This window comes from Scyliorhinus torazame, chromosome 10 (assembly GCF_047496885.1).
Source record: "Scyliorhinus torazame isolate Kashiwa2021f chromosome 10, sScyTor2.1, whole genome shotgun sequence".
NCBI classification, from domain to species: Eukaryota; Metazoa; Chordata; class Chondrichthyes; order Carcharhiniformes; family Scyliorhinidae; genus Scyliorhinus; species Scyliorhinus torazame.
Genome location: NC_092716.1, coordinates 191017029 through 191044910, shown reverse-complemented (window position 1 = coordinate 191044910; position 27882 = coordinate 191017029). Strand labels below are relative to the sequence as shown.

Genomic DNA, 27882 nt, shown 5'->3' with positions numbered 1-27882 from the left:
GAGCTCTCTCCAGCAGTTGTATTAAATCCCGATCATGGTCAGTTATGGCTTCTTCCATCATGTCTCAACATCCATAGACTGTAGCTCATCCACTACGGTTTCCACTCTGGGAAAATCACTGACTACCTCATATCGTCTGCGTTGATTCTCTTCCGGAGCTGTGGAAAGCCAAACAGCACACGCAACCATCTGTATCCCCTGAACAGTGTCCAGAATGTCATTAGAAAGCTGCTGCTTTTATCCAGCTTCACTTGCTAGTAAGCATCCTTCGCATCAAGGATAGGGAATAGCTTTGCCTTGGCACACTTTTCGATGGTTAGCATGGGATAGTGGGATCTCTTCAGTGCTTTATTTAGATCCTTTTGGTCTAAGCATACTCATAGCTTTTCTCGTTGTTTCACTGCTATCATGCCTAATCCAGTCTAAAGGAGTTGTCACAGTTTTGATTAATGTCCTCTTTTCCAGTTTTCTATCTTGTCTTTTATTTTTGACTTGAGCGCAGCTGGAACACTTCTCGGCAGATGCTGAATTGATCTTTCACTCTCATCTCCTTGTAGATAATATTCTTCTGATAAGACATCCCAACCCTGCAAACACATCTTTAGGATCTGTTCCACCATCAGTGGCTTTATGTGCTGTGACACAGTGTAAACCTCTGTTGGCACATTCAGGATTACCAGTTAAGCTTTAGACTGGCTTCAGCTGAAATACATCGTGTCCCATCTATGATCTGGAAATCTAGATCTTTCTTCTTGCCTTTGCAGTGAGCTCTCAGACAAATTTAATAATAATAATCACTTATTGTCACAAGTAAGTTTTAATTAAGTTACTGTGACAAGCCCCTAGTCGCCACATTCCGGCACCTGTTCAGGGAAGCTGGTACGGGATTTGAACTTGCGCTGCTGCCATGTTCCGCATTACAAGCCAGCTATTTAGCCCAGTGTGCTAAACCAGCCCCTATTTGTCTTCCCGGTATGAGAATTGTGCCATCATATGTACTAATCCAGAGACCAAGGGTAATGTTCTGGGGATCCGGGTTCGAATCCCACCATGGCAGATGGTAAAATTTGAATTCAATAAAAATCTGGAGTTAAAAGTCAAATGATGACGATGAAACCATTGTCGCTTGTTGTAAAAATCTATCTGGGTCACTAATGTTCTTTAGGGGAGGAAATCACCCATCCTTACCCGGTCTGGCCGACATGTGACTTCAGACCCACACTCTGCAATGGCCTCTGGAAGTTGAAGGGCAATTAGCGATGGGCAATAAATGCTGGTCCAGCCTGCGACGCCCACATTCCATGGCTAAATTTAAAAAATAGTCTTAACCTCACTTTTGAGGGCTTCATTTTAGATCACCATATTGAGCTACTTCACACAGGCTTGTGAAGATCATGGGCCGAAATTCTCCGACCCTGCGTCGGGTCGGAGAATCCCCGAGGGGAGGCGCGAATCCCACCCCGCTGCCCCGACGCCGGCTTCCCTATTCTCCGCCGCCGTTTTTCGGGCGCCGGCGGGATTCCCGCTGCGCTGGTGGGGGGCCATTGACAGCTGCCCTCCCAGTGATTTTCCATGCCCAGATGGGTCGAGTGGCCGGCGAGTTTGGCGCAGTCCAGCCAGCGTGGATTACTCACCTCACACGCGGGGAGACCTGGAAGGTAAGTGTGTGGGAGCTGTCCTCAGGGGCGCGGGGGGGGGGGTGTCCGACCCCGGGGAGGGGGCCCCCAGGGTGGCCTGACCCGCGATCGGGGCACACCGATCGGTGGGCGGGCTGGTTCCGTGGGGTCTACTTTACTCCGCGTCTGGCTCCTGTAGGGCTCCGCCATATTGCCTGGGGGCCAGCGCGGAGAAGGGAACCCCTGTGCATGCATGGAAATACACCGGCCGTTCTGCGCATGTGCGGAAATATTCCGGCTGTTCCGCGCCTGCGCGAACTCGCGCCGGCCCTTCGTCGCTGGCTGGAGCTGCGGGAACCACTCTGGCATCAACCTAGCCCCCTGGAAAGGGGAGAATTCCTCACTTTCGGGGGCCGGTGACGCCGGAGTGGTTGGTGTCGGTTCTCACGCCGGCATGGGGACATAGCCCCATTATTGGAGAATCCCACCCATGATGTTACAGGATGCAGAGACTTCCGGGGGCAACATATAGGTGGAGGTCGCACGTTGGGTGGCTTCTGCCAGAGCTTCACTTTTGGCCCTTTTCACCAGATTTAGGGGGAAATTTCGTATGATCGATCTCCAGAAAAGTTCTGGTAAATAAAGGGTGTCGAAACCCAACGAAAAAGTAAGGGATGAAAAGGAGTGAGCGACTGTCTGCCTGAGACCTCGGGTTCGGTGCGGAGTTTGGTTGGTGGAAAGATGGCAGGAGCAAGCTCGCCGGATGAGACTGCGCTCATTGCGGTGGACAAGCTAGCTGAGGTGATGGCGGTGGTATTTGAGCGGCAGTTCGCCAAGCATTTTGAGTGGTGTGGGAAAGAGATGATGCCTCACTCAAACAGTTGCTGGACAATACACTGGCCCCAATAAAGAAGGCTCTTGGAAAGACGTCGACGATGGTGCGGGAGCAAGGAGAGGTATTGAAGGGGTGGAGGAGGCATTGTGGCAGCACAGCGACCAGCTCACCTCGATGGGAGAAGAGCTGCGGAGGGTGGAGGAGAGCAACAAAGAGCTGAGAGCTTAAGCGGAGGACCTTTGGAACATGTCATGGCGGCAGAATCTGCAGATTGTGGGACTGGAGGGCCGGAGGCCGACAGAGCACTTTGCGGAGCTGTTCAATAAGTTGTTGGGGGAGCAGGAGGAGGAGCTGTTTTCATAGCTACCAGATGAAGGAGAAGGTGCTGAGATGGGCAAAGCTGAGAGGTGAGGTGGGACGGCAGTGGTATTCGTATATACCAAGACTTCACAGTGGAGCTGGCAAGACGGCGGGTAGCCTCAACAGGGAGAAGGCAGTGGGTGGGTGGGTCTGGGAGGGGGGATGGGTAGAGGGGTGACTAGGGGTCGGGTCCTGTTTGCCGGGCAGTGCTGGGAGCGGTGAACATGACTGACAGCAGGGGGAGGGGTGTGAGAGACCCCCGACCCAAATGACAATGTGGAACCTGCAGGGGTTGGTGGACTGGTAAAGTGAGCGAGAGTCTCCTCGTACTTAAAGAGCTTGAGAGCTGACGTGATACTGTTGCAGGAGACCCACTTGAGGGTGAAGGACCAGCTGAGGCTCTGGAAGGGCTGGGTGAGTCAGGTGTTCCATTCAGGCTTCTATAGCAGGGCCTGGGGAGGGGGCGAGGGAGGGTAGCAATACTGGTGAGTAAGAGAGTGAAGCAAAGGTGTTGGTTGCATTTATGAAGGAGATGGGGGAAGCGGATCCGTGGTGGTTTTTGTATCCCGGGGGTAGGGAGTACAAGAACTAACTTCTTTATTATAGAGAAGTCGATGTTGTCAGGGGTGAGGAAAGCAGAATACACAGCGATTGTTATTTTGGATCATGCTCCACACTTGGTGGATGTGGTTCTGGAGAAGGGGCCTGCATGGATGCTAGTGTGGAGGTTGAATGTGAGGCTGCTGGCGGATCCGAATTTCCGTGTAAAGATGGGAAAGGTGATTGATGATTATGTGGGGTTTAATAGGAATGGGGAGGTCCCACCGTCGGTGGTTTGGGAGGCGCTGAAGGCAGTGGTAAGGGGCGGGTTCATCTTGTTTAAGGCTCAGGTGGAGAGGGAGGCAAGAGAGGAGCAGCAGCGGCTGGTAGAGGAAATCTTGGAAGTGGATGGGAAGTATGTGGAGGATCCCACTCTGGAACATTTGGTGAGTAGAGAGAAATTGCAGGCACAGTTTGACATTGTGTCTACAGGGAAAGTGGTACGGCGGTTGAGGCTGGCAAAGGGGGTTGTATCTGGGTATGGGAGAAGGCCAGTCGCTTGTTGGCGAGCAAGCTCCACCGGCAGGTGGTCACGCAAGAGATTGTTCAGGTCCGGGATGGGGCAGGGGAGCTAGTGGTGGCACCGGTGACAAATGTTGAATTCTTTACCCGTCAGTCTGGCCTCAATAAAACTCGAGATGGATTTGTAGGCATAGTATTATTTATTTTTACCCGACTTGCGAGTCTGATTCGCTTCACAAAAACCCAGAACACAAGCAGCCTCCTGTGTCTTCAGAATCGAGTGCTATTGGAGACAAAGGAATCTCTACAAATACATTCAAATGGCATCAAGTTTCACACAAACGATTCCCATAGGTCATCCTATACACCTCCTGACCTGGCCATACATCCTAATTGGCTCACTTCTTATTCCTTTCCTCTGGCCTCTTGTTACCCAGCATCCTTTTCCCCTCCTCTACTAGACACCCCTCCCCCTTCCGTGCCATGCTTCCTGAAATCCTTTGTCTGTGAACTCACTAGAATTAGACCGGCCTACATCTACATTACTGTAACTAATATATTTAAACTAACTATTTTACATCACATTCGTCACCGGAGCAGGTGAACATGGCATTTGAGCAGTTTTATAAAAAGCTGTGCAGGCAGAGCCCTGGGGAACAAGGTGGATATGAAGGATTTCTTTTGGGGGGGGGGGGGTTGAAGTATCATGTCCTAGAGTAGGAGAGGGCTGGGCTGGAGGAGCCAGTGGGGATTGTGGAGGCCCGAGGGGCAATAACGAAGATGAAAATGGGTAAGGCATTGGGGCCAGATGGGTTCATAGCGGTGACTAAGGGGACACTCCTGGAGATGATGGGACGGGCTTCCATTTTACTGTTGCTAAAAAAGGATAAGGACCCGGTGGAGTGTGAATCGTATAAGCCAATATCACTGATAAATGTGGATGACACTGAGGTTAGAAGAGTGCCTTCCGCAGGTGATTGGGGAAGATCAGACAGGGTTTGTAAAGGGTAAGCAGTTGTCTTTGAATATGTGGCGTTTGTTAAATGTGGTGCAGTCGCCGTCAGAAGGGTGGGAGCCAGAGGTGGTGGTGGCACTAGACAGGAAGAAGGCATTTGCCCGTGTAGAGTGGAGTTAATTGTTTGCAATGTTGGAAAGGTTTGGGATTGGGCCTAGATTTGTGGTGTGGGTTATATAGGCAACCTAAGGCGAGTGTGCGCATGAATGAGGTGAATTTAGGGCATTTTCAGTTACATTGGGGAACGAGGCAGGGGAGCCCCATGACCCCCTCCTGCTTGTGCTGGCGATAGAGGCCTTGACCATTGCTCTGAGGTGCTTGGATAAATGGAGGGGAATGGTGAAGGGCGGGAATGGAAATGGAACGTAGGATGTCTTTGTATGCTGATGATTTGTTGTTGTACTTCTCCAACCCAGGTCCCATGGTGAGGATGTAATGGGGCTGCTCAGGAGATTCAAGAATTTTTCAGGTTATAAGCTTAATCTGGAAAAGAGTGAGCGCTTTTTGGTGTCTTTGCCGGGGGCAGGAGCTAGCTTGGAGGGGGGTTGTTGTTTCGGGTGGCGACTCCCCACTTTAGGTACTTGGGGTGCAGGTGGATTGGGACTGGGCCCGGCTTCATAAATTGAATTTCACGAGCCTGGTGGGTAAGGTCAAGGCGGATGAGTAGAGATGGGCCAGCTTTCCCCTGCCATTGGCAGGCAGTAAAGATGAATATCTAGTCATGGATATTTTTTTTCAGTGCCTATTGGTCTTTTTGTCAAAAACGGAACGGTCAATCTCGTTGTTTGTTTGGGCAAGTAAGGTAGTAAGGATTCAGAATATGGTGCTACAGAGAGGGTGGCAGTCAGGGGGTCTGGCCCTCCCCAACCCATTGTACTATTATTGGGCGGAGAACACTGAGAAGGTGCGGGCTGGACCAGGGAGCCGGAGGTTATGTGGTTGAGGATGGAGGCAGGCCCTTGTAGGGGGGTGGGTGCTGGTAACTGCTCCGTTCCTGTTTGCCCCAGGGAAATATTCGAGGAGGTCAGTGGTGGTGGTCCATTGAAGATATGGAGGCAATTTCGGCAGCACTTTAGGTTAGGGGCAGGGTTGAAGCTGATGCCGATTCGAGGGAATCATGGGTTTGAGCCGGCGAGGATGGATGCTAGGTTTCAGGGATGGGAGGAGCGAGGGATGATGTAAGTGAAGGGCATATTTCTAGATGGGTGGATCGTGAGTTTGGAGGAGTTGATGGAGAAATTTAGGATTCCGCGATCTGAGGCCTTTAGGTTTATGCAGGTGCGGGATTGTGTGAAGAACGTTTTCCCTAATTTTCCAGTGGCACCGCCCTCCTTGTTGTTGGAGGGGGCGTTGTCGATGATTGTCATCTTGCCGATCTATGGGAGGATTTTGGAGACAGGGCTTCATTTGGCGGGGTTAAGGCTAAGTGGGAGAAGGAGCTGGAGATGGCGCTGGTGTGAGTTGATGTAGAGGGTGAATGCCTCAACTTCGTGTGTGAGGCTGGGGTTGATACAGTTAAAGGTGGTACATAGGTCATATCTGATGAGGTTGAAGATGAGCCGGTTGTTTGAGGGGGATGGAGTTGGAGGGATCCAGCCAATCATGTACAGATGTTCTGGTGCTGCAGAAGTTTGAGAAATTTTGGAGGTTGTTTTTTCAGCATCATGTCGGCAATCCTGCATTGGATTTGGAGCTCAGTCCCCTGGGGTGGTGGGGCCATACTTGGGGTGTTGGACTTCTGGAGCTGCAGGGGGGAGTGGGGGCAGATGTTTCATCCTTTGCCTCGCTGATTGCTCGCAAACGGGTCCTGTTGGGGTGGAGGTCAGCTTCTCCGCCTTGTGCCTTGTATGGCTTGGGGACTTGATGGAGGAGACGGGTGAGTTCAATTTGAGGTGGGTGAGTGACTGGTTCCACAAGAGATGGGGTCTGTTTATATTACATTTTAAAAGTGGGTTGTCATCAGCTGCTAAGAGGGAGAGGGGAGAAGCTGGAGCGGGGGGGGCGGGGAGGATGGAGATGGGAGGGCATTTGTTTTGAGTTACTGGGGTGTTGCAGGATGGAGGTGGGGGGAGTTTTGTTTTTGTTGTTGTTGTACTTTCTTGTGTTGTTTAATTAAAATATTAAAATGTTAAAAATTGATTTAAAATATTTTTTTTAAAAAATGTTCCAGGACGCACCTGTATCTACCTGACACTTCTTGTTTGTTTGATACTCTCTTTCTGCAGTGATCATTGCACCAGTCACAAACCATTTGCCACCTATAGATTTTAGAGAATCAATCTGCTGGATTGTTTATAGCTCTTCATCAGACTCTTCTGCTTGTATCTCCAGTGGCCATCTGTATAAGCTTGCTTTGCTTCATCCTAGCCAAACACTTGCATGTGAAATGTCTTGCTTTTTTTCCCCAAGCTGGGCAACCCTTCTCTTCCTTAGTTTGACATGTGTTTGTGATTTCTCTGCTCTTTAATGTGATGTGTCTCTCGCATAATGGCCTGCTCTGCCATACATATTCTACAGCTGACATTTTACAACTTCTGCATTTCGACACACATCTATCTCTTTCTTGAGAGTCAGTTTCTTTTCTTTCAATAGACTGACTCTCACCGAGGTGTCATGAATGCCGATGACAAATCTTTCTTTCATCAGGTCATCTTTTAGATGTCCAAATTCACATGATTCTGCAAGCTGTGTTACAACACTCGCATACTGTTCAATGATTTCCTTTTCACCTTGAGTTCTAGCGTTGAGTGCATAGTGTTTATATGTAATCTTTACTTGGCATTCGAATTGTTTGTTAAAGGCTTTCGCAATCCATGCTGTCTTTTTTTTTGTTTGATAGTTAGATTTAGAGGGGGTACACACTTTGCATCGGCACCTCCCCGTCAGTGTTAGGAGTGTGGCTACTCTTCTCAGTTCAGTCTTGTTAATTAAATATGTTGCAATCTCAAAGTTCTGTCTTTGGAAATGGAGAAAACTGCCATTTCTGCCACATGTCATGTTTCATTTCAACAGGAGCTGGGAGGGGTGAATTTACAGCATTCACACACTCAATATCTTACTTGCAGCCTTCAGTTTGTTTGCTTTTCCTTACCCTTGTTTTTAGCAGATTTGAGCAATCCTCTGCGCCTGGGTTCTCAGTATCTTCTCTGTCGAATTTTCGGCATTTTACCACCTCTAATTCAGCTCCACCTCCTAACACTATGTTTCATGTTTAAGGACAGGTGTGCTTCTTCAGTGCTTTTTCATTGTCAGTCATCACTGAACTGATCTCAAGCTGGCAGCCTCCAGAGAGACTGCCTCATGGCATAGTCACATGACCACAGCAAGCCAGGTATGCTGTGTTGAACTGATTGCATTTCAAACCCAACTACCATACCCCACAACAAAATAGACCTGCCTAAAACCTGCAGTCGATAGTCTAAAACCATCTGTGGAAGAGTCCCAGTCTAGGAGTTATAAATATATGATAGTCACCATTAAATCCAATATGGAATTCAAGAGAAATTTCTTCAGCCACGAAAAGGTGAGAATATGGAAATCACTCCCACAAGAAGCAGTTGAGGAGAATAACATAAGGGGAAGCTAGATCAACACATGCGGGAGAAAGGAATAGAGGGATAGGGTTTGGTGAAAAAGAGTGGCATAGATCTGTCAGCCTGTTTCTGTGCTGTATATTCGCTGTGGTTCAATGTTATCTGTAAAACAACTTCAGCTTGATAGGCACAGCTGTATAACTCGACACAAGACTGGTTACTAATAACAGTGTGACGGTGATGGAGGGAGTGAGTGTTTAAGGTGAGGTGCTGATCATGCCGGCTGCTTTGTCGTGGTTGCATCTCTGATCACCTCTGAATTGACTCCTTTGAAAACCAATGTAGATTACGCAGATTGCTAACAGTCCCTGTTTTAATTAAACACTGGCAGCAGAAACACGGCAGCTTGTTGCTGGGTAATTTGCAATTATCCCCCCCGAGCACCAAGGCCTGAGTAATTTAATTAAGACCCGTCACAAGCTATAATGCTCACCATCAACTGCCATCCGATCGCGAAGCAGCTGCTGTAACCTGCTCTGCTGATCTTCCAGTTCCAACTCGCGAGCACTGTTAAGGCACAAAAGGGAGAAGTTGGGAATGCTGCCAATCTGGAAATTCTTCGCACATCAATTAACCTTCTCGCATGGCTTGCAGCTCCGTGTAACCCGCGGAGGCAGATACTGCCAGGGAATTGGATAAGTCCCCGAGGGGAAAATAAATCTGCAAGGCAGGGAGGGGATAGGGGAAGTGTGGGGGATGGGACTAAGTGAGTTATTGTTGCACAGGGATAGTCTGATCACTGCGGGCCAAATGGTTCAGCTGATGCTATACCTGGAGGCCATTGGAATAACCAGACACACTGGGTACCAGAGGATCTACCCCGAGTCTAAATTTTCAACCACTAGGGATAGATGGCTGAATGGGGTTTTAGGGACGTTATTCCAAAAAAGCAAGAGCCCTGTTCTGGATCCATTTAAAATGAAATGAGGGGTGTAGGGGGAGTTGGTTTAGTTTAGTTTAGGCAGGATCAGCGAGAGGAGATGGAAGGACTTGGGAATTGTCTGTATAAGGTATGTTGGCGGGGTATGGTTCTTGGTTGGGGGATGTTACGTACTGAATTATGTTTACATTTGTATTTGTATCTTTTGTTGTTATAAAATCATAAATGCCTTAAAAAAATGTTTGTTAAAAAAAAAATTTAAATGAAGAAACCTCAGAGCAACACAGGACTGTTTCTCAAGAGTTGTTACTGGGGATGGGCTATTATATTTTAGCTGTGGATCTGGCTCCCACTAGACATGAGTCTATTACCCAGGCTGACACATCAGCACAGTACTGTGGTGGTATGTATTAGGGGTAATATGGTACCTGTGAAGCCGAGAGTCCTGGGTCCTGGTTGGATCTGCCACCTTCTGGCTCCCGCCTGAAGGCGGAGTATAAGAGCTCGAGTTCTCCCAGCAGCCGCATTCTGAGCGACGAGCTGCGTCAGTTCCTGCTCAGCAAGGGCATTGCCTCGAGCAGGACGACCAGCTACAACCCCCGGGGGAACGGTCAGGTAGAGAGGGAGAATGGTACGGTCTGGAAGACCGTCCTACTGGCCCTACGGTCCAGAAATCTCCCAGTTTCCCGGTGGCAGGAAGTCCTCCCGGATGCCCTCCACTCCATCCGGTCGCTGTTGTGTACCACCACTATCCAAACGCCTCACGAGCGCCTCCTTGTCTTCCCTAGGAAGTCCTCCTCCGGAACGTCGCTTCCGACCTGGCTGGCAGCCCCAGGACCCATCTTGCTCCGAAAGCATGTGCGGGCGCACAAATTGGACCCGTTGGTCGAGAGGGTTCACCTTCTCCACGCAAACTCCCAGTACGCCTATGTACCCCGATGGCCGACAGGACACGGTCTCCCTGCGGGATCTGGCGCCGGAAACACACACACACTCCCAACACCGACCCCCCCCCCCTTCCCAGGTGGATCGGTCCTCCTCCCGTGCCCGCCCAGGAGTAAAGAAACAGGAACGAACAGCACAACGCTCCCAGAGACGACAGTGCCCGAGCCAGCACCTGCACCACCACCGGGGCTGAGGCGATCGATAAGGACGACCAGGGCACCCGCTCGACTCGTGGAATCCGTGTGCTACCAGAAAACTTGTAAATAACTCTGACAACACCTGTACATAATAATTCTGACAGAACTTGTGCATAGTTAACGGTTGGGCTAAATGCATAGCCACTGTTTGAAATTTGTTCCAGGACCAGCCTTGTAAACCCTTACCACCATGCGAACCACCACCCCGACCCCGACGGGTTCTTTTTTTTAACAAGGGGTGAATGTGGTGGTATGTATTAGGGGTAATACGGTACCTGTGAAGCCGAGAGGCTATTGGCTGACAGGTCCCAGGTCCTGGTTGGATCTGCCGCCTTCTGGCTCCGCCCTGAAGGCGGAGTATAAGAGCTCGAGTTCTCCCAGCAGCGCATTCTGTAACTGAGCTGCTGGGGAACAAATCTTGCTTAATAAAGCCTCGATTGATTTAATTTCTTCTCGACTTGAGTGAGTAATTGTTGCGCTACAAGTACTAAGGGAGCTCCACACTGTCAGAGGTGCTGTCTTCCAGATGAGATATGCCACTCTCTGTCCTCTCAAGTGAACCTTAAAGATCCCTTATTCCAGGAAGAACGTGGGGGGGGGGGGTTCCCCCTTTCCTGAACCAATATTTATCCCTCTACCAATACCATTAAAAATAGAACATATTATCTGGGCATTATTGCATTGCTATCTGTGGAAGATTGCTGTGTGCAAAGTGTGACAGTAACCACTAAGAACTCCTTAATACTCTCCGCTGAAAAATTAAATGGACTACTCACAATATCATCATTTCAGCTTCATAGCGAACCAGGGCATTCTTTTCCATTACCAGTTTAAACCACTTCTGCATCAGTTGAGGTTCTTCTTTTAAGTTGAGCTCTGGACATTTTGATTAAAAATCCTGTTAGTGGGTGGTCTTTTGTCTCCCGCTAATCATACAATACAAGCAAATCTATCCATTTAGTCATTGTACATTAAATTTGACACATGTTTCATCAAAAGTGCATTATAAAGCATCCCCAGTACCGGTTACTCTCTAGGCTGTGTTGAGAAAGTGTGAAATATGTCACTCTGCTGTTTCATGGTTACTACACCACAATTGTACAATCTGGCTCCCCATAAATGGATAAGAATTCCTCCTGGAAATCATTTCATTTTGTGCTCAGAATTTAAGTAAAACAAACTGAAGATTTCACTATGTTACATATTTCACAATAATGTGACTGCATCTATCTTTTAAACTAGCTTTTGAGTTTGTTCGTGCTTCATTAATGTTTTGCTGATGTGAAATTTGAGTATTTTTTGTGAAAAAAATGTGTCTGTTGTACCGATGTGTTTTTGTGTGTGTATTTCCGTGTTTTTGAGTATGTGAGAGTGTGTATCGCTGCATGAGTTTACATGTATGTGTGTATGTATCTCTCTGTATGGGTATGTGTGTATGTGAGTGTGTGTGACAGTGTGTTTATCTGTGATGAATGTGTGTATCTGTATAAGTGCGCGTATAAAAGAGAGTGTGAATGTGTGTTTATGGGTGTGAGAGAGAGTGCATTTGTGTGTGTGTGTGAGGGTGTGTGTGTATGTGAGTGTGTGCAAGGGTATATCTGTACAGGTGACTGTGTATATGAGTAGCTGTGAGAATATGCGTGTCTATGCATTTGAGTGTGGGTGTGTTTCTGTGTATTTGAGCGTGAGGGTACGTGAGTGTTTGTGTGAGTGTGTGTATCTGTTTGTTTGTTTCTGTGTACAAAGTTTTTGAGTATTTATATGTATGTGTATGTGAGTATTTAAAAAAAAAAATCATCTTCATTGTCACAAGCAGGCTTACATTAACACTGCAATGAAGTTACTGTGAAAAGCCCCGAGTTGACACATTCTGGTTTGGGCACACAGAGAAAATTCTGAATATCCAATTCACCTAACAGCACGTATTTTGGGACTTGTGGGAGGAGTGAATTTGAGCATGTGTATGTGAGTGTGAGAGAATCTGTGTACTGTGTGTGTGATTAAATGTGAGAGAGCATGAGTGAGAGTGTATATATCTGTGTGTTTGAATGTGTGCGCATGTGTTTGAATGTGTGTATGTGAGCATGTGTGAGTGCATGTATCTGTGTTTGAATGTGCGCGTATGTGAGTGTGCGCAGATGTGAGTGTATGTGTATCTGTGTGTATGTGTCTGACTGTGTCTAAAAATATATGTATGTAGTGTGTTGGAGTGTGTGTGTATATGAGTGTCTGTACCTGTATGTTTGAGTGTGAGCATCTGTGTGTGCGTGTGTGTGTGCGTGCATCTTTAGTTTGAGTGTGTGTGTGTTGCTCTTTTTAATGAGTGGAATACTATCCCACCAGCGTCACCAACAATGTTGCCAAATTAACTAGATATGGCAATTATTAATGATATTGCTTTTCAGAGTCGCCAGGTATCAAATGATACCACCACAAGGCTTTACCGGATATACAACCAGTTAGTCAGTTCAAGTTCAAAGATAGTTTATTTATACACAAGGATTACTTTGACATGCAACATAAAACAATAAAAGTTAAACTACACCCAACAACTACAATAACCTATACTTAACTTCAGGGTAACCGGCTCTTTGCAGATGAACAAGGCCTTTGGTCGGATCTTGCGTGGCTGGGTAGAAGAAGTGGGTTTGTTTCTGCTGGGCTCATCATTAGTCTTGAACTAGTCTTCTGGTCGTAATGCTACACTTGCTTTTAGGCGTAGGCCGGGGCCAAGAGAGATCGAACACATGGCTGTGTCTCTTTTTGTCCCTCTGGGATTTCGCGCCCTTTGGGGCGGTCCTTGGCTTTGGACCCAATAATTCGACTTGCTTTGATCATTGCCTTCGATTTTGGCCAATAAAGGGGCGGGTGCCTTGATGGCTGGGCATGTCCTGAGCGGTCATTGACCGTGGCTGTTTGGGCTTTCTTAGCAAAGGGAGTGGCGCCAGTTAGTCTGCATCTGTATCGGTTACCTGAGTCCAGTCCTTATGTTCTGGGGAATTGGGCCATTAGAATGCAAACGAGCGGGGTTTTGATCACGTCTAGCTATCTGGGTTGCAAGTACACACACAAGCTCTGAGTGTGTCTGAGTCCTGGGTTGGCCATAATTCCCATGGTCCTTTGCAGGTGGTCATCTGAGATGGCTACATCCCATCCTCTTGATCCTGAACGCGAAGTATGGTGGATCACACTGTTGATCCTTCATCCATCCCTGGTGTGCCGGTTACCATTGGTCAAGGACAGGTTCTACACTACCCTGTCCTATGCTTTGGAGCATTTACCTAAGTTTTATTAACACATCATACATTCATAATCTCTAAGGGGTCACTCTAAAACATTCAACTATTAAACATTTAACTTATTCGCAGAAGGGAATATCTAACTATCACTATCTAAGCTACTCTCATGCTGCTGGCAAATATAAAAAGGAACTTATGTACAATACAAAAGTTTTAAACCAACGGCAGCATCAGATTTCTACTTAACTTATCAATGTTACAGAGGTGTACAATCTATATTTTTATCAGTGGTTACATTGTTTGTTGGGTTGGGTGAATTCCGAAGAAGGGGGCTGGGAGTGTATATATCGGGGAGCGGGAGGCTCTTTTTCGCCATTTGCGGAATCTAAGTGTCTGGATGACACTGCAGATTACCGTTATCACCAGAAGGGCCTCCACTGTGTAGGAAAGGGAATACCATTTAACAATGTTTTCACACCAAGTGAGGGTATCAGTGTTTATCTCTGTGGTGTGGTGTCCGGGCTAAGGGTATCATGTTGCGTGGTCATGTTCGGGGCTGGTGTGGTGTAGGGTACAAAAGCTTGTAACACGCGCAGTTGTAGGAGTCCAGCGATGATCACAATGGAGGTCATTGGTCCTGTCTTCATCTTGTCTTCTGTTGTCCGTTCTTCGGATATTCCTGGGGTGCAAGCATAACGTCTGTTATTATCATTGGTTAACATCTCATTTTGTTTGTCTTTCTCTCCTTAACTTCAATTACCCATTAGAATCGTCACCTTGTGTGACTCCCTCATTTTTTTTTTGAAATAACCTTTTTTTAGAGACAAGGGGCAAAATTCTCCGGAAACGGCGCGATGTCCACTGACTGGCGCCCAAAACGGCGCAAATCAGACGGGCATCGCGCCGCCCCAAAGGTGCGGAATGCTCTGCATCTTTGGGGACGAGCCCCAACCTTAAGGGGCTAGGTCGGCGCAGGACGAATTTCCGCCCCCCAGCTGGCGGAAAAGGCCTTTGGTGCCCCGCCAGCTGGCGCGGAAATGACATCTCCGGGCGGCGCATGCGCGGGAGCGTTAGCGGGCACTGACAGCATTCCCGCGCATGCGGGGGGGTCGGAGAATCTTGCCCAAGATATGCGAGAATTTTTTTTTTGTTTTTAAGTGCAGAGAATCTCGCAGCTTGTGGTCGATGCTTGGAGTGGGCAGACAATTTCTTTCACCAGTCTTTCTTAAATCACAACCATGGGAGGTTGAGGCTTATCTTAACCAGCCGAATTTTAGGGCGGGCAGTTTTATAAAGTTTCTTTGTCCCAGGGTCCAGAGGTAGTTAGCGTATAGCAGCATATATGTGGCAACCAAATGTGTCAAACATATAAATAGCAGGTGGGGAAGCGACCAAAGAGTCACGGAAGGTAAAGGGATGTGTGTACAGACTGTGGCAAAGGGCATTCTTTAAACCACAATGAAAAGCAGAGAAGGGACAACTAAGACCTGCCAAAGACAGTGAAAAGTGTAAAGAACCATTCCAGAGTACTCAAAGTGACGGGAACATGAGGTGCGTGTGGGCCGCGGCAGGGCAAGAATGGATGGAATCCCCGGTAGGGCGATGGTCAGTGCCGTTGCTCCACTGCCCAAGCTTAACTGACCAGATGCATTTGGGGTCCTCAGGCAGGGCGGGGATTAGTGCCGTTATTCCCTATCTGGGTGACCTAAACGAGCGGAAAGAATTTGTAACACATGTGAGATCCAACAATTGTTCCTTTAATGGCCATTGGTCAGTAAATGGCGTCGGAAGAGTAGCTATGACTGTATCAAGAAACTGAGAGTCAGGTTGACATTAATTAAAACCAGGTAGCAGTAAGAAAGAAAGGAGGAAATAAAAGGCGGGCAGGCTCCATCAGTAAGTAGGACACCGTAATTCTTATGTGGCTCCTTTTTCTCATCATCTGGACACCTCAGGGTTCTGTAACAAAAAGCGTTGTAAAAGGGTTGCCGTAACCGGAGTCAGACTGGGAATCGTCACCATCTCCCGGTTTCCAGACTCATGTCTGCCGTTTTTGTGCCGTGGCCGCGTGGGCCATCATGTAATCCGAATCGTCATGTCTTACCAGTCTACAAGAGTTGTCGTGGTGCCAAAAAGGGGTTTGTTTGTCATGAGGCGTAGTGGCGGTGGCAGCAAAGGGCAAATTACAGTTGTCAGGCGGTGGCGGTGGCTGTGGAAGGGGATATTGGGGGCCAAACATGTCCTGGTCATGGTTCCAGGGGCTGGAGTGACTGGAGCCGGGGAGGTTGTACCAGTGGTCAGTGATCGTGGTCAATTCGGGAAGGCTGGCCCTAGCATCTGAATCAAGCTCAAGGTGGAAAGTCGTACTTGTGGGCGGAGACAAGGTTGTGTCTGTGGGCATGGACGTGCTGTCATGGCTGGGGGAGGGTTGGACTAGGTTGTCGATGGGCAGGGCGGAATCGTCTGCTATTGCCAGGGAGATGTGGTAGGAGTGGCTACATTGGGTTCCATAGACTTTGAGCTGGTTGATGTGGAACCAACCAGTTTTACCATTGGGTGCGTTATCTTGTACACAGAGGGGCTGACTTTGTCCGAAATGGGATTAGGGTCCTGAAAAATTTAGGGGAGAGGAACGAACTGTGAGTGTACAGACAAACAATCACTTGCTGACCGACTGTATACTCTACGGGGTGGACTGTTTTATCAAAGCAGGCCTTACTCTGTTTTTTCCTAGCGCCTAGTCGGACAGCTGCAGCGAGCTGTGCTGCTTTAATATTTTCTGTGACTTGTTGGACTGCTTTTTCATGGGTGAGGGCGGTGACTGTGGGGCTTGCCAAATCGAGACCTAATAAATATTCAGTTCCTTTCATGGACCGTCCGGTCATGAGGGCGGGGGGGGGGTGAAACCTGTGGAACTGGACACTGTGTTCCTAATAAACATAAGGGTGAATGGGAGGACTGTGTCCCATGTGGTGTTATGCTGTTGCACCATTTTTCTAATGGTCGCTTTTAAGGTGCGATTCATTCGTTCAACAATGCCGCTGGATTGGGGTGATACGCTATGTGAAATTTTTGCTTGATTCCAAAAATCGTTAGGACATTTTGTATGACTGCCGGTGAAATGGGAACCTTTGTCTGACTCAATGCTGCAGGGAAGACCCCAGCGTGTAAATATCTGTTGGGTCAAAACCTTAGCTGTGGCTTTCGCTGGAGGGAAATGCTTCTACCCATTTTGTAAAGGTGTCGATTACTACTAATCCATATTTAAAACCATTTCTGCAGGGGGGGAGGGGACCAATGTAGTCGAGCTGTAAATTTGTCCATTAACAGGTCGGGGTGTGTCTCAATTGTCAATTGTCCTTTCTTGGAGTACCATTCAGGATTGTTCTGTGCACAGATCAAACAATTCTCAACATAATGCGTGACGTCTGCTTTTAAATCGGGCCACCAGCACAAAGGCCTTAAACGGGCAATGGTATTGTCTATCCCCTGATGTCCCTGTCCATCATGAAACTGGTAAATTATCTGGTTTCTGTCCTGGGTGTGGACCACAAAAATTTCATTTTTCAAAACTCAGTGAGTCCTTGAATTTGTCGTAGGGGGCTGGGAAGTTACCGTCTAAAACTTGCTTAAGAGTGTTGTCTGCCTTTTGGGCCTGGGGTAGATCCTCGATATTGGTCTGAGAAACCTGGACTGCGTGTATCGGTTCACTTTTGGGGGGGTTGCCAAAAGTAGCCGTGGCGTGATCCTGACTTAGCTCGGGTGTCTGCCTTTACATTACCGGGTGGGGAGGAACGATGATGGCTTCTCACTTTGATTATGCTGCATGTACGGTCTTTTGCTATCTTAAGGATATGCTTCAACAATGGGGCTGAGGGTAGGGGTTGACCATCAGCGGATACGAATCCTTGAGATTTCCACAGGGGCAGGAATTCTGTCAAACTATTGCAGACATATAAACTGTCCGAATGTATGTCCGCTGGGGTCGGAAAGGAATCTGGGTGTTGCACTACATATGCTATCGCTGCTAATTCGGCTGCTTGTGATCCTAGGTGGCCGGACAATTTTAAAGATATTTCCTCTAATGCGCGTCCCTGTGCGTCTTCCACATAAATTCCACAACCAGTTATTCTCTTTCCATTTTCTATGGTGGAGGAACCGTCAACATAAATCTTTAAAGCGTTGTCCGTGGTCTGGGGATTCTTGTGTTCTGATGCCTGCTCTTGTGTGCAGTGACATTGGAATAAAGGGTCCTGTGTGGCGTTTGGCTGCAATGACCTGGCACTCATGTCGGGTTCCTGCATACTGAAGGTTGTCTGCTAAAAATGTGTGGGTCTTTGTACATTTAACTGTAATGTCCCTTCCTTGTAACACCAGTGTCCAGCGAGCTGCTCTATTCTGGCTGACTGAACCATCCTTTAGCCTATCATCTAACAATGGCTGCGTTGGGGAGTGCTCGGTTAAAATCGTAACTGGGTTAAGGCCTGTGATATATGCAAAATACTGCACTGCCCAAAAGACTGCAAGCAAGTGCCGTTCGCAGGCTGAAAGTCCTTGCCGTACGGGATCCAAGATTCGTGAGGCATAGGCTACGGGTCCTAAGGGTCATGTCTTTCCTATAGGAGTACTGCTGATAGGGTTCGGTCGGTGGTTGCTACTTCTATGGCGTAGGGAGAGTGTGGGTCTGGAACTTGCACAGTGGGGGCTGAGCCTAGGGTGCGTTTTAATTCATCGATGGCGTCTGTGTGCTGAGGAAGCCATTCCCATGGGGCTTTCTTTTTTAGGAGTTCTGAGAGTGGGGCTGCTTTTGTGGAAAGACCATCTATATGGTTCCTACAATATCCAACTAATCCTAAGAATGACCAGCGTGCAGTGACATTGTCGGACAGGGACAATTTAACTATTGACTCAATTTGTTTGTGTTCAATCTCTCTCTTCCCATGGGTGATAATGGTGCCTAAATAAAGAACCTTTTCTTTTAGGATCTGGGCTTTTTTCGGGTTAACCTTGCATCCAATTGATTGTAGAAGACCTAGCAATTCTGAAAGAAGCTTAACATGCTCTTCCTTTGTGTCCATCTGTAGGAGTAAGTTGTCCACATACTGAATAAGGCATTCGGGGCGGGAAAATTTGGAAAGTCCGTTGGCCAATTGTCGGTGGAAAATGGAGGGGGATTTGTGGAATCCTTGCAAGTCCACGTATACTGCTGCCCTTGAAATGTCAACACGAACTTGTATTGACAGGCCTTATCCATGGGAATGGGCCAGAAGCCATTGCTAATGTCCAGCACTGTAAAGTACTTTGCTTGTACTCCCTGCTTGAACATGGTTTCGGGACTCATGGCAACGTTAGGAGCAGCTAATGGGGTGGCCTTGTTGAGCTCTCGGTAGTCAATGGTTAATCTCCATGAACCATCGGGTTTCTTTACGGGCCAAATTGGGGCATTATTTGTTGAGGCTACGGGCCGAATTACTCCTTGACCTAGTAAGCTATTGATGACTTTTGAGATCTCACCCTCGGCTTGCTGTGGGAAACCGTATTGCTTCTGCGGCTTGGGATCGGGACCTGAAATTGTGACCATGCCTGGGATCTTCCCACAATCGTGTTTGTGTTGGGCGAAGGCTGCTTTATGTTTTCTGAGGACCTCTCTAATTGTCTGGTCTGTACTAATTGTTTGCGGATCAAACAAACAGTCTCCTCCTTAGCAAATCCTATGTTCGTAGACCCCAACTGTGAGCATAGCGGGGGCTCTCTCTGTTTTGGCCAGTTTCCATACACACCTAAAGGAAAGATTGTGGGAGCTCATAAAGTTGATTCCTAGAATGTGCTCGGCTGTTTGGGGCAAGTCGACTAAAACAACATGATGTCTGGTGTTTATGTTTCCTATCTGAATATCTTCGGGGGCTGTAATGTATCCCTGCTGTATGTGTCCGGTAAATCCACTAAGGGTGATGGTGTCTGTGGTGGGCCATTTGTCGCGCTGAAACATTGTGGAGGAGTTTAAAGTGGTGCGGGACCCTCCTGTGTCCCAAAGGAACTCCATTGGATGTCCCCGGACTGTGCCTGTGACTACTGGTCTGCCTGATTTGCCCCAGAGTATGTCGCAGATCCAAGTTGGGGAGTCCAAACATCGTCAATCTGTGGTGTTGATTACTGCATTGAAAAATGAAATGAAATGAAAATGAAAATGCATTATCTATTCAGGTGCTAATGCTATGTATCGGCCTAACATTTTTCCTAGGTGGGGCGTTCGATTGCTGGTTCGGGGGGTTTTGGCTGCATTCGCGGGCGTAATGCCCCATGTGTCCACAATTATAGCAACCCTCGTGGTGCCTATGCTTTGGGGTGCTGTCCTTCATGTCTGCCCTCATTTACCCATGCTGGGTCCTGATTAGTCCTGACTGGGTGCATATTCGCCTCTGCCTTTTCCTGATCTGCCTTCCTATGTAGGGATTGTTCCCAAGCTCTGGAGAGTCGCTTCAAAACCCAAACTTTATTATGTGTGGCGTCTGCGGGGTCGTAATTTACACAAGCCTTTTGACCTGCTTCTGTGGCGTGGAAGACAAAAGTGCGGGACATTTAGTGGTGTCGTTGTTATCTAAGTGTGCGCGGTTCAAATCCCCAAATACTGCTTTAAAATGGATCCAAAGGCGACTTGCAAATGCAGTCGGATGCTCTCCCTTCTTTTGCCTAAAACGGTTCAAACCATCTACTGGGTCTCCCTTGTTGTACCCGATCGCATCTAAAATAGCCGTTTTCATTTCTTGTAGGCTTCCTCCTCGTACATTCTGGGGTTCTGGTAAAGCTGAGCTAACGGACGGGTCAAGACTCATGACTATAAGCTTAACTTCCTCTCTTTCGTCCAGACCGTACATAACCGTTTGCTGTCGTACTCTCTCAAAGAAATTATTTGGGTCTGCGGTGGGTTCAAATGGTTCAATTTTGGCGCAGGCATCTCTCATTTGGGTGATAGTTAGTGGGGTGGTGTAAACTAAATCAGGCTCATCCCGATCCGATGACTTGCGCTGTGTGGTGCCCGGATTCATGGGGGTGTGTGCTGCCTGTGCAGTCGGTGATGCGGGTGCTTTGCTTTTCGGGGCCTGGGGGGCTCTATTGTGATTTTCGGTATCCTCCACATATCTATGGGTGGTTTCATTTAGTTCTTGCCAATTGGGGCCATTCTCCACATCTAAATCTTGTCCAAAAGTATTTCTGAATCCGTTTTAAACTGACAGCAGGAACTGCAACTTCTCTATTTGTCGTTTACATTTTGCGTGATCTACTGTGCTCTGTCTTTGTTCTGTAGTGGAGCTATGGAGCGCTCGTAAAGCTGCCTTTAAATCCGCGCATTGTCTTATTAACTGTGCTACCTGCTGTTCTGTCTCTTCTCGTACCAAAATTGCGCACTGTGTATCTTGGTCAGCTTTATTGTACTGGGTCTGAAAGCTGCTAAGGTGAACTAAACAAGATTGGTGAGCCCGTTTGACATCAGCCATCTCTTTATCTTTAGCTGCCAACCGTTCCCGGAGTTGCTCATTAATCTTTTCACATTCACTATAGTTTCCCTCATTCTTCTCTTTCTCAACTAGCTGTCTGTGGAGCGTCCTCACGACCTCCTCTGTGCCTTGCAACTGTGCCAAACAGGACACTATTGCCATCGGCTTACGAACTTTCGCTGCATTCTTCTTATGTACCTCAGTTAGGTTGTCCCACCAGGTTTGTCCTATGCTTCCTGGACCTGACTCAGCATTTGAACAAAACTCGGACCAAAGGGGCCATCCTTTCCCCTTCAAATACTTCCTCAACTCTTCTTGCCATATGGGGCACTGCTCTGCTCTGTTGGTCGCTGCGACCTCTGGTTCCTGCAGGTTCATCAAACGTTCCATCGCTTTTGTGGCCATTGCTACTATTATCTCTGTTTTCCTACCGTTAGGTTCTCTGTTTTCCTACCTCTAAGTTCTCTTTTGCTCTGCTTCTAACTTCTCTTTTCATACCGTCAATTTGGACAGGGTGAATAAGGCGGTGATTCGAATAGCGTGTATGGCCGAGGCTATTTTCCGGTTCACAATACTCCCGATAGTTTTACGCAAAATCTAACGAGTTTACCTTATATCCCTGTTAGTACGCATGCCGGTTAATACACACTTTCGAATCTTGGTGATTTGATTGATACAGGCCTTACACTTGTGGTTTCTTTCACTTTTCCCAATTAGATTTCTAATGCAAAGTTTTGTGGGTTCTCTCGGAGTGACTAAATCACTTCTCGGTCGAGTCCCAGCGGAGTTGCCAATAATGTTGCTCTTTTTAATGAGTGGAATACTACCCCACCAGTGTCACCAATAATGTTGCCAAATTAACTAAATATGGCAGTTATTAATGATAATATTGCTTGTCAGAGTCACCAGGTATCAAATGATACCACCACAAGGCTTTACCGGATATCGATCAAAGACCAAACAACCAGTTAGTCAGTTCAAGTTCAAAGATAGTTTATTTATACACAAGGATTACTTCGACATGCAACATAAAACACTACAAGTTAAACTACACCCAACAAGTACAATAACCTACACTTAACTTCAGGGCAACCGGCTCTTTGCAGATGAACATGGCCTTTGTTCAGATCTTGTGTGGCTGGGTAGAAGAAGTGGCTTCGTTTCTGCTGGGCTCATCCGTCTGGTAGCGATCGTTGGTCTTGAACTTGTCTTCTGGTCGTAATGCTACACTTGGTTTTAGGCGTAGGCCGGGGCCAAGAGAGACCGAGCACATGGCTGTGTCTCGTTTTACCCCTCTGGGATTTCGCACTCTTTGGGGCGGTCCTTAGCTTTGGACCCAATAATTTGACAGACTTCGATCACTGCCTTCGATTTTGGCCAATAAAAGGGCGGGTACCTTGAAGGCTGGGCGTGTCCTGAGCGGTCATTGACCTTGGCTGTTTGGGCTTTCTTAGCAAAGGGAGTGGCGCCGGTTAGTCTGCATCTGTATCGGTTACCTGAGTCCAGTCCTTTTGTTCTGGGGAAATGGGCCATTAGAGTGCAAACAAGCGGGGGTTTCGATCGCGTCTAGCTATCTGAGTTGCAAATACACACACAAGCTCTGAGTCTGTCTGAGGCCTGGGTTGGCCATAATTCCCTTGGCCCTTTGCAGGTGGCCATCTGAGATGGCTACAGTGTGCATCTGTGTATGCGAGTGTGTGTGTATCTGCGTTAGAGTGTGTATATGTGACTGTTTGTGTATGTGTGTGTGTATCTGGATTGCATGTGGGTCTATGTGAGTCTGTGTATGTGAGTATCTGTGTGCGCATATGAGTTTGTATGAGAGTGTCTATGTGTTTTGAGAGTGCGTATCTGTGCGTGCAGGTGTGTTTGTGAGTTTGTGTGTCGAGTGCGTGTGTATGTGTGTTTGAGTGAATGTGGGAGTGTGTATGAATGCATATGTGTTTGCGTGTATGTGAGTGTGTTTGAGAGAGTGTTTGAGTATCAGTGTATGTGTGTGTCTGACTGTGTTTATGAGAGTGTTTGTGATAAGACCATAAGACATAGGAGCAGAATTAGGCCACTTGGCCCATCGAGTCTGCTCCACCATTCAATCATGGCTGATAGTTTCTCATCCCCATTCTCCTGCCTTCTCCCCATAACCCCTGATCCCCTTACTAATCAAAAACCTTCTATCTCTGTCTTAAAGACACTCAGTGGCCTCCATAGCCTTCTGTAGCAAAGAGCCACAGATTCACCACCCTCTGGGTGAAGAAATTTCTCCTCATCGCTGTTTTAAAAGATCGTCCCTTTAAATAGTGATAGTGTATGCGTGTGTATATCCATGAGAGTATGTGTACTTGTGTTTGAGTGTGTGTATGTGAGTATGTGGGTACATATAAGTGTGTGTATATCTGTGTGTCGGAGTGTGTATGTGAATGTGTATCTGTGTATTTAGGTTATGTGAGTATGTGTGAGAGTATGCGTTTGAATGTGTTTAAGTGTGTGCGTCTGTGAGAGTATGTGTACTTGTGTGTTTGAGTGTGTGTGTAGTAAATGTATCTATGTTTTTGAGTGTGTGTGAGTGTGTGTATGTGTTTGTGTGCATGTGGCGGTGAGTGTGTATATGTGATGTGAGAGTGCATGTATGTGTGTGTGTATCTGTGTGTTTGGGTGAATGTGTATGTGAGAGAGTGTCTGTCTGTGTGTTTGAGTGTGTGTGTATGCGCGTGTGCGTATCTGTGTTTGCGGCGTGTGTACGTGACTGTATGTGTATCTGGACGTTTGAGTGTGAGTTTGAGTATCTGTATGCGTAAGTGTGTGTATGTAAGTATATGTGAGAGTGTGTGTATCTGTGAGCAGAATTGTATGTTTCGCCAGTGTCCCTGCGCCCCGCTGCCATTCAACATTTGTTGGGGCATTAATTGGCTCAGGGTGAGACTTCCACCCTTATCCGGGGAGGAGATCCCACCTCTAAGGGCTGACAGCCAAACAAATAGCCGGCAGCACTATGACCTCAGCAACGCCATTGCAAGTGGAGGCTACTGCGGTGACTGCATACAGCAGTGGTGAGTAAAGTACGGCCCTGGGGGCCACTGGCTGTCCATCTTTTGAGTGGGGCTCAGGAAACATTTTGTTGACCATTGCCCATGCCATATTCCGCTTGTTTCCATGCATGTAGTTTTTTTCCTCCCAGTATGACTGAAGTGATACACACACAGCAAGGGAAAATGTGTTAGAAATTTGGGAAATTAATGAGTTTAACAGTGAACTTGAGATGAAAACAAAATAACAGACAAGTATAAGACTATAAGACATGAGAGCAGAATTAGGTCACTCGGCCCATCGAGTTTGCTCCGCCATTCAATCATGGCTGATATTTTTCTCATCACCATTCTCCTGTCTTCTCCCCATAACCCCTGATCCCCTTAAGACTAGCAGGCATCTAGAAGAATAATGAGATGTGATTGGCCCAGTGACAAGATTAGCAGGCATCCAGAGGTATTGAGATGCGGGTTATAATAGAAACATTGTTTGCCAGAGATAAGTGAGGCTATACAAATGATTACTTCTAAAGCCAGGAAATTTGGGAGAGGTAGACAGTCAAATCCACAGGGTGGACTATCAAAGAAACTGATCAGAAAACTGTTATCACACTCATTGGGGAAAGAGGCTTGACCTCCATCCAACAGTCAGACAGACCAGTTCCATCTATGAACTGAGCCACGGAACCCTGTTCTAGCTAACATCTAGAGACGTGGAAGATTAAAGATAATCTCCTCGATAAGACACAGCTTTGAACCTCACTGAACCAGGAAGAGACGTTTTCTCAGACTTGGTCACTCACCTCAGCGATATTGTGTAGTAACTATTAACTCGATTTGACCCATAGAGTTACGAAAATTGGATGTTGCTTGAGAAACGAGGGTCTCAGTAAACTCAGGGAATGTGGGTATATTTTGGGAACAAGAGGTAATTTCAGATAAAATGTGTGTTTAATTATTAATATACTTAAATGTCATAACATATATTAGTCTTTTGTTATGTGGCTTCTTTCTTTACTTTTAATTTAATAAATATTCTTCATTAATTGTTTACACAACAACTGGTCTGGTTCCTCACTGGGTTATACATAGCCCCTCACATTATTCCAAACAAAAATACACAACGAAGAAATAGTGTTTCAAATTATCCTTCGTTGTTTTGAGACACTCTCTCAGGTAACATCAGCGGGATTGTTAACAAGTGAAGTGAGGTGCGCGCAGATTTCACACAACATTGACTGTGAGAGCCGTGCACTCCCTCTGCATCCAATCAAGCATGAATGTTTCTTTTGTTTTTACCATTTCAAGTTGATGACAGTTCTATATGAATAATTAAGCATTTTCTTGTTATGAAATATTCACCGAGGCGGTGCACAGGAGGTGGGCCGAGAGAATCGAGGTCCTGGAGAACAGGTCGAGGAGGAAGAACCTCCGGATTCTGGGTCTTCCCGAAGGAGTGGAGGGAGCTGATGCTGGGGCGTACGTGAGCACGATACTCCATTTGCTGATGGGTGCGGAGGCCTCTCCGACCTCCCTGGAGCTGGAAGGGGCTCACCGGGTCTTGGCGAGGAGACCCAAGGCTGATGAGCCGCCAAGGGTGATAGTGGCAAGGTTCCATCGCTTCGCGGACAAGGAAAGTGTGCTGAGATGGGCCAAGAAGGTGAAGAGCAGTAGATAGGAGAACGCGGTGATCCGAGTATACCAGGATTGGAGCGCGGAGGTGGCAAAGAGGAGAGCTGGCTTCAACCGGGCCAAGGCGGTGCTGCATAAAAAAAGAGTCAGGTTCGGCATGCTGCAGCCTGCGCGACTGTGGGTCACTTATCAGGACAGACACCATTATTTTGAAATGCCAGAAGAGGCTTGGACCTTTATACAGACGGAAAAACTGGACTCGAACTGAAGGGATGTGGTTTTATATGGGGTTGTAAATATGGGTAAAGAATATTTTATGGGTGGGATGATGGATGGGGATGTGGGTAGAGTTCATGTTAAAATTCCTAAAATTTCCTTTTTTCTTTTCTGTAGACAAGATGATGATGATGGGGAATGTGGGCGTCGGTGCTGGAGGGATGTGAGACTCGGGGATGAGGGAACTGGGATAATGGCCGCAACAGGAGCTGCGCCACAGGGGGCGGGGCTGGTTCAGGAAAGCACGGGCTTTTTCCCGCGCCAAAGGGGGGGGGGGGATGGAGGAAGGTAAGGAGGAGGAGAGACTCCCACACGGGGAGATCAACGGGAAGGCGGGGGAGGCCGGGGTCAGCAGAGGTCAGCTGACTCACAGAAGTAATATGGGGGGAGCAAAAGAGCTAGATGTGGATCTAGCGGGGTGGGGGGGGGGGGGGTGGGGGGATGATGATTCTAGAGTTGCTGCTGCACTGTCCGAGGGGGAACTGAAAATGGAAGAGGTAGTCGGGGCGGGGGTTCCCCGCCTGGGGGACTGGAGGTTGCGGGAGGCGCGAACACGGGACTGGCCTAAGATTGGAGATGGCTAGTCGGCAGGGGGGAGTGGGGTAACCCCCCAATCCGGCTGATCACGTGGAATGTGAGAGGCCTAAATGGGCCGGTTAAGAGGGCTCGAGTGTTCGCGCACCTAAAGGGACTGAAGGCAGATGTGGTCATGCTTCAGGAGACACATCTGAAGGTGGCAGACCAGGTCAGCTTAAGGAGGGGATGGGTGTGACAGGTGTTGCATTCGGGGCTGGATACGAAGAATAGAGGGGTGGCAATACTGGTGGGAAAGCAGGTGTCGTTTGAGGCCAAGAACGTAGTAGCGGACAAGGGAGGCCGATACGTGATGGTGAGTGGTAGGTTGCAGGGGACGGAGGTAGTACTGGTGAATGTATATGCCCCGAACTGGGACGATGCTGGATTCATGAAACGGATGTTGGGGCGTATTCCAGACCTGGAGGTAGGGAGCTTGATAATGGGTGGGGATTTTAACACGGTGCTGGACCCAGCATTAGATTGCTCCAGATCTGGGACGGGGAAGAGGCCGGCTGCGGCCAAGGTGCTTAGGGGGTTTATGGATCAGATGAGGGGAGTGGATCCGTGGAGGTTTGTCAGGCCTTTGGCCAGAGAATTTTTTTTTTTCTCCCACGTACATAAGGCCTACTCCAGGATAGATTTTTTTTGTTTTGGGCAGGGCATTGATCCCGAAAGTGGAGGGAACGGAGTATTCTGCCATAGCCGTGTTATAACCTGCCTACTGACGATTGGCTGGGGACTAATGATTATCCCACAATCCTATGGGAGTATGAACTTCCCCAATGAGGGGGGCGGAGAAACTCCTACTATAAATAAGCTGGCCAGTCCAGGAACCAGGAGGAAGGAGAAGGTAGCAAGGGAGGTTACTGCTACTGCTATGTATATATTGTTATAGTAAATAAACTTTATTATTTTGTATCCTTAAAACTCGTGCTGGATTCTTCGGGGCCCTTACAAAACTGGCGACGAAGGTAAAAGTGAATAGCTGTCTACACTGCTGAAGCCACCTCCCTGGATTTTTGTTGGATACAGGTTGGAAGTTGTTTTCTATTATACCATGCCTCTGTACGGACGTTTGGATGTTTTTGATGCTGCGCTGGAAAGCTGGAACCAGTACACGCAACGGATGCGTTACTA

The 27882-nt window shown here is 47.7% G+C and overlaps 1 protein-coding gene across 1 annotated transcript in view; it reads right to left on the bottom strand.

The window, feature by feature from the left end:
* The window catches only part of LOC140384457 (F-actin-monooxygenase mical2-like), a 371552-nt gene that overhangs the window by 12732 nt on the left and 330938 nt on the right, over window positions 1-27882 (bottom strand). Inside the window, exons 35-36 of the mRNA XM_072466174.1 lie at window positions 11280-11379; window positions 8915-8988 (exon numbers count right to left, since the gene is read on the bottom strand). Coding sequence (XP_072322275.1) covers window positions 8915-8988; window positions 11280-11379 — 174 coding nt within the window. The remainder of the gene's footprint in view (window positions 1-8914; window positions 8989-11279; window positions 11380-27882) is intronic.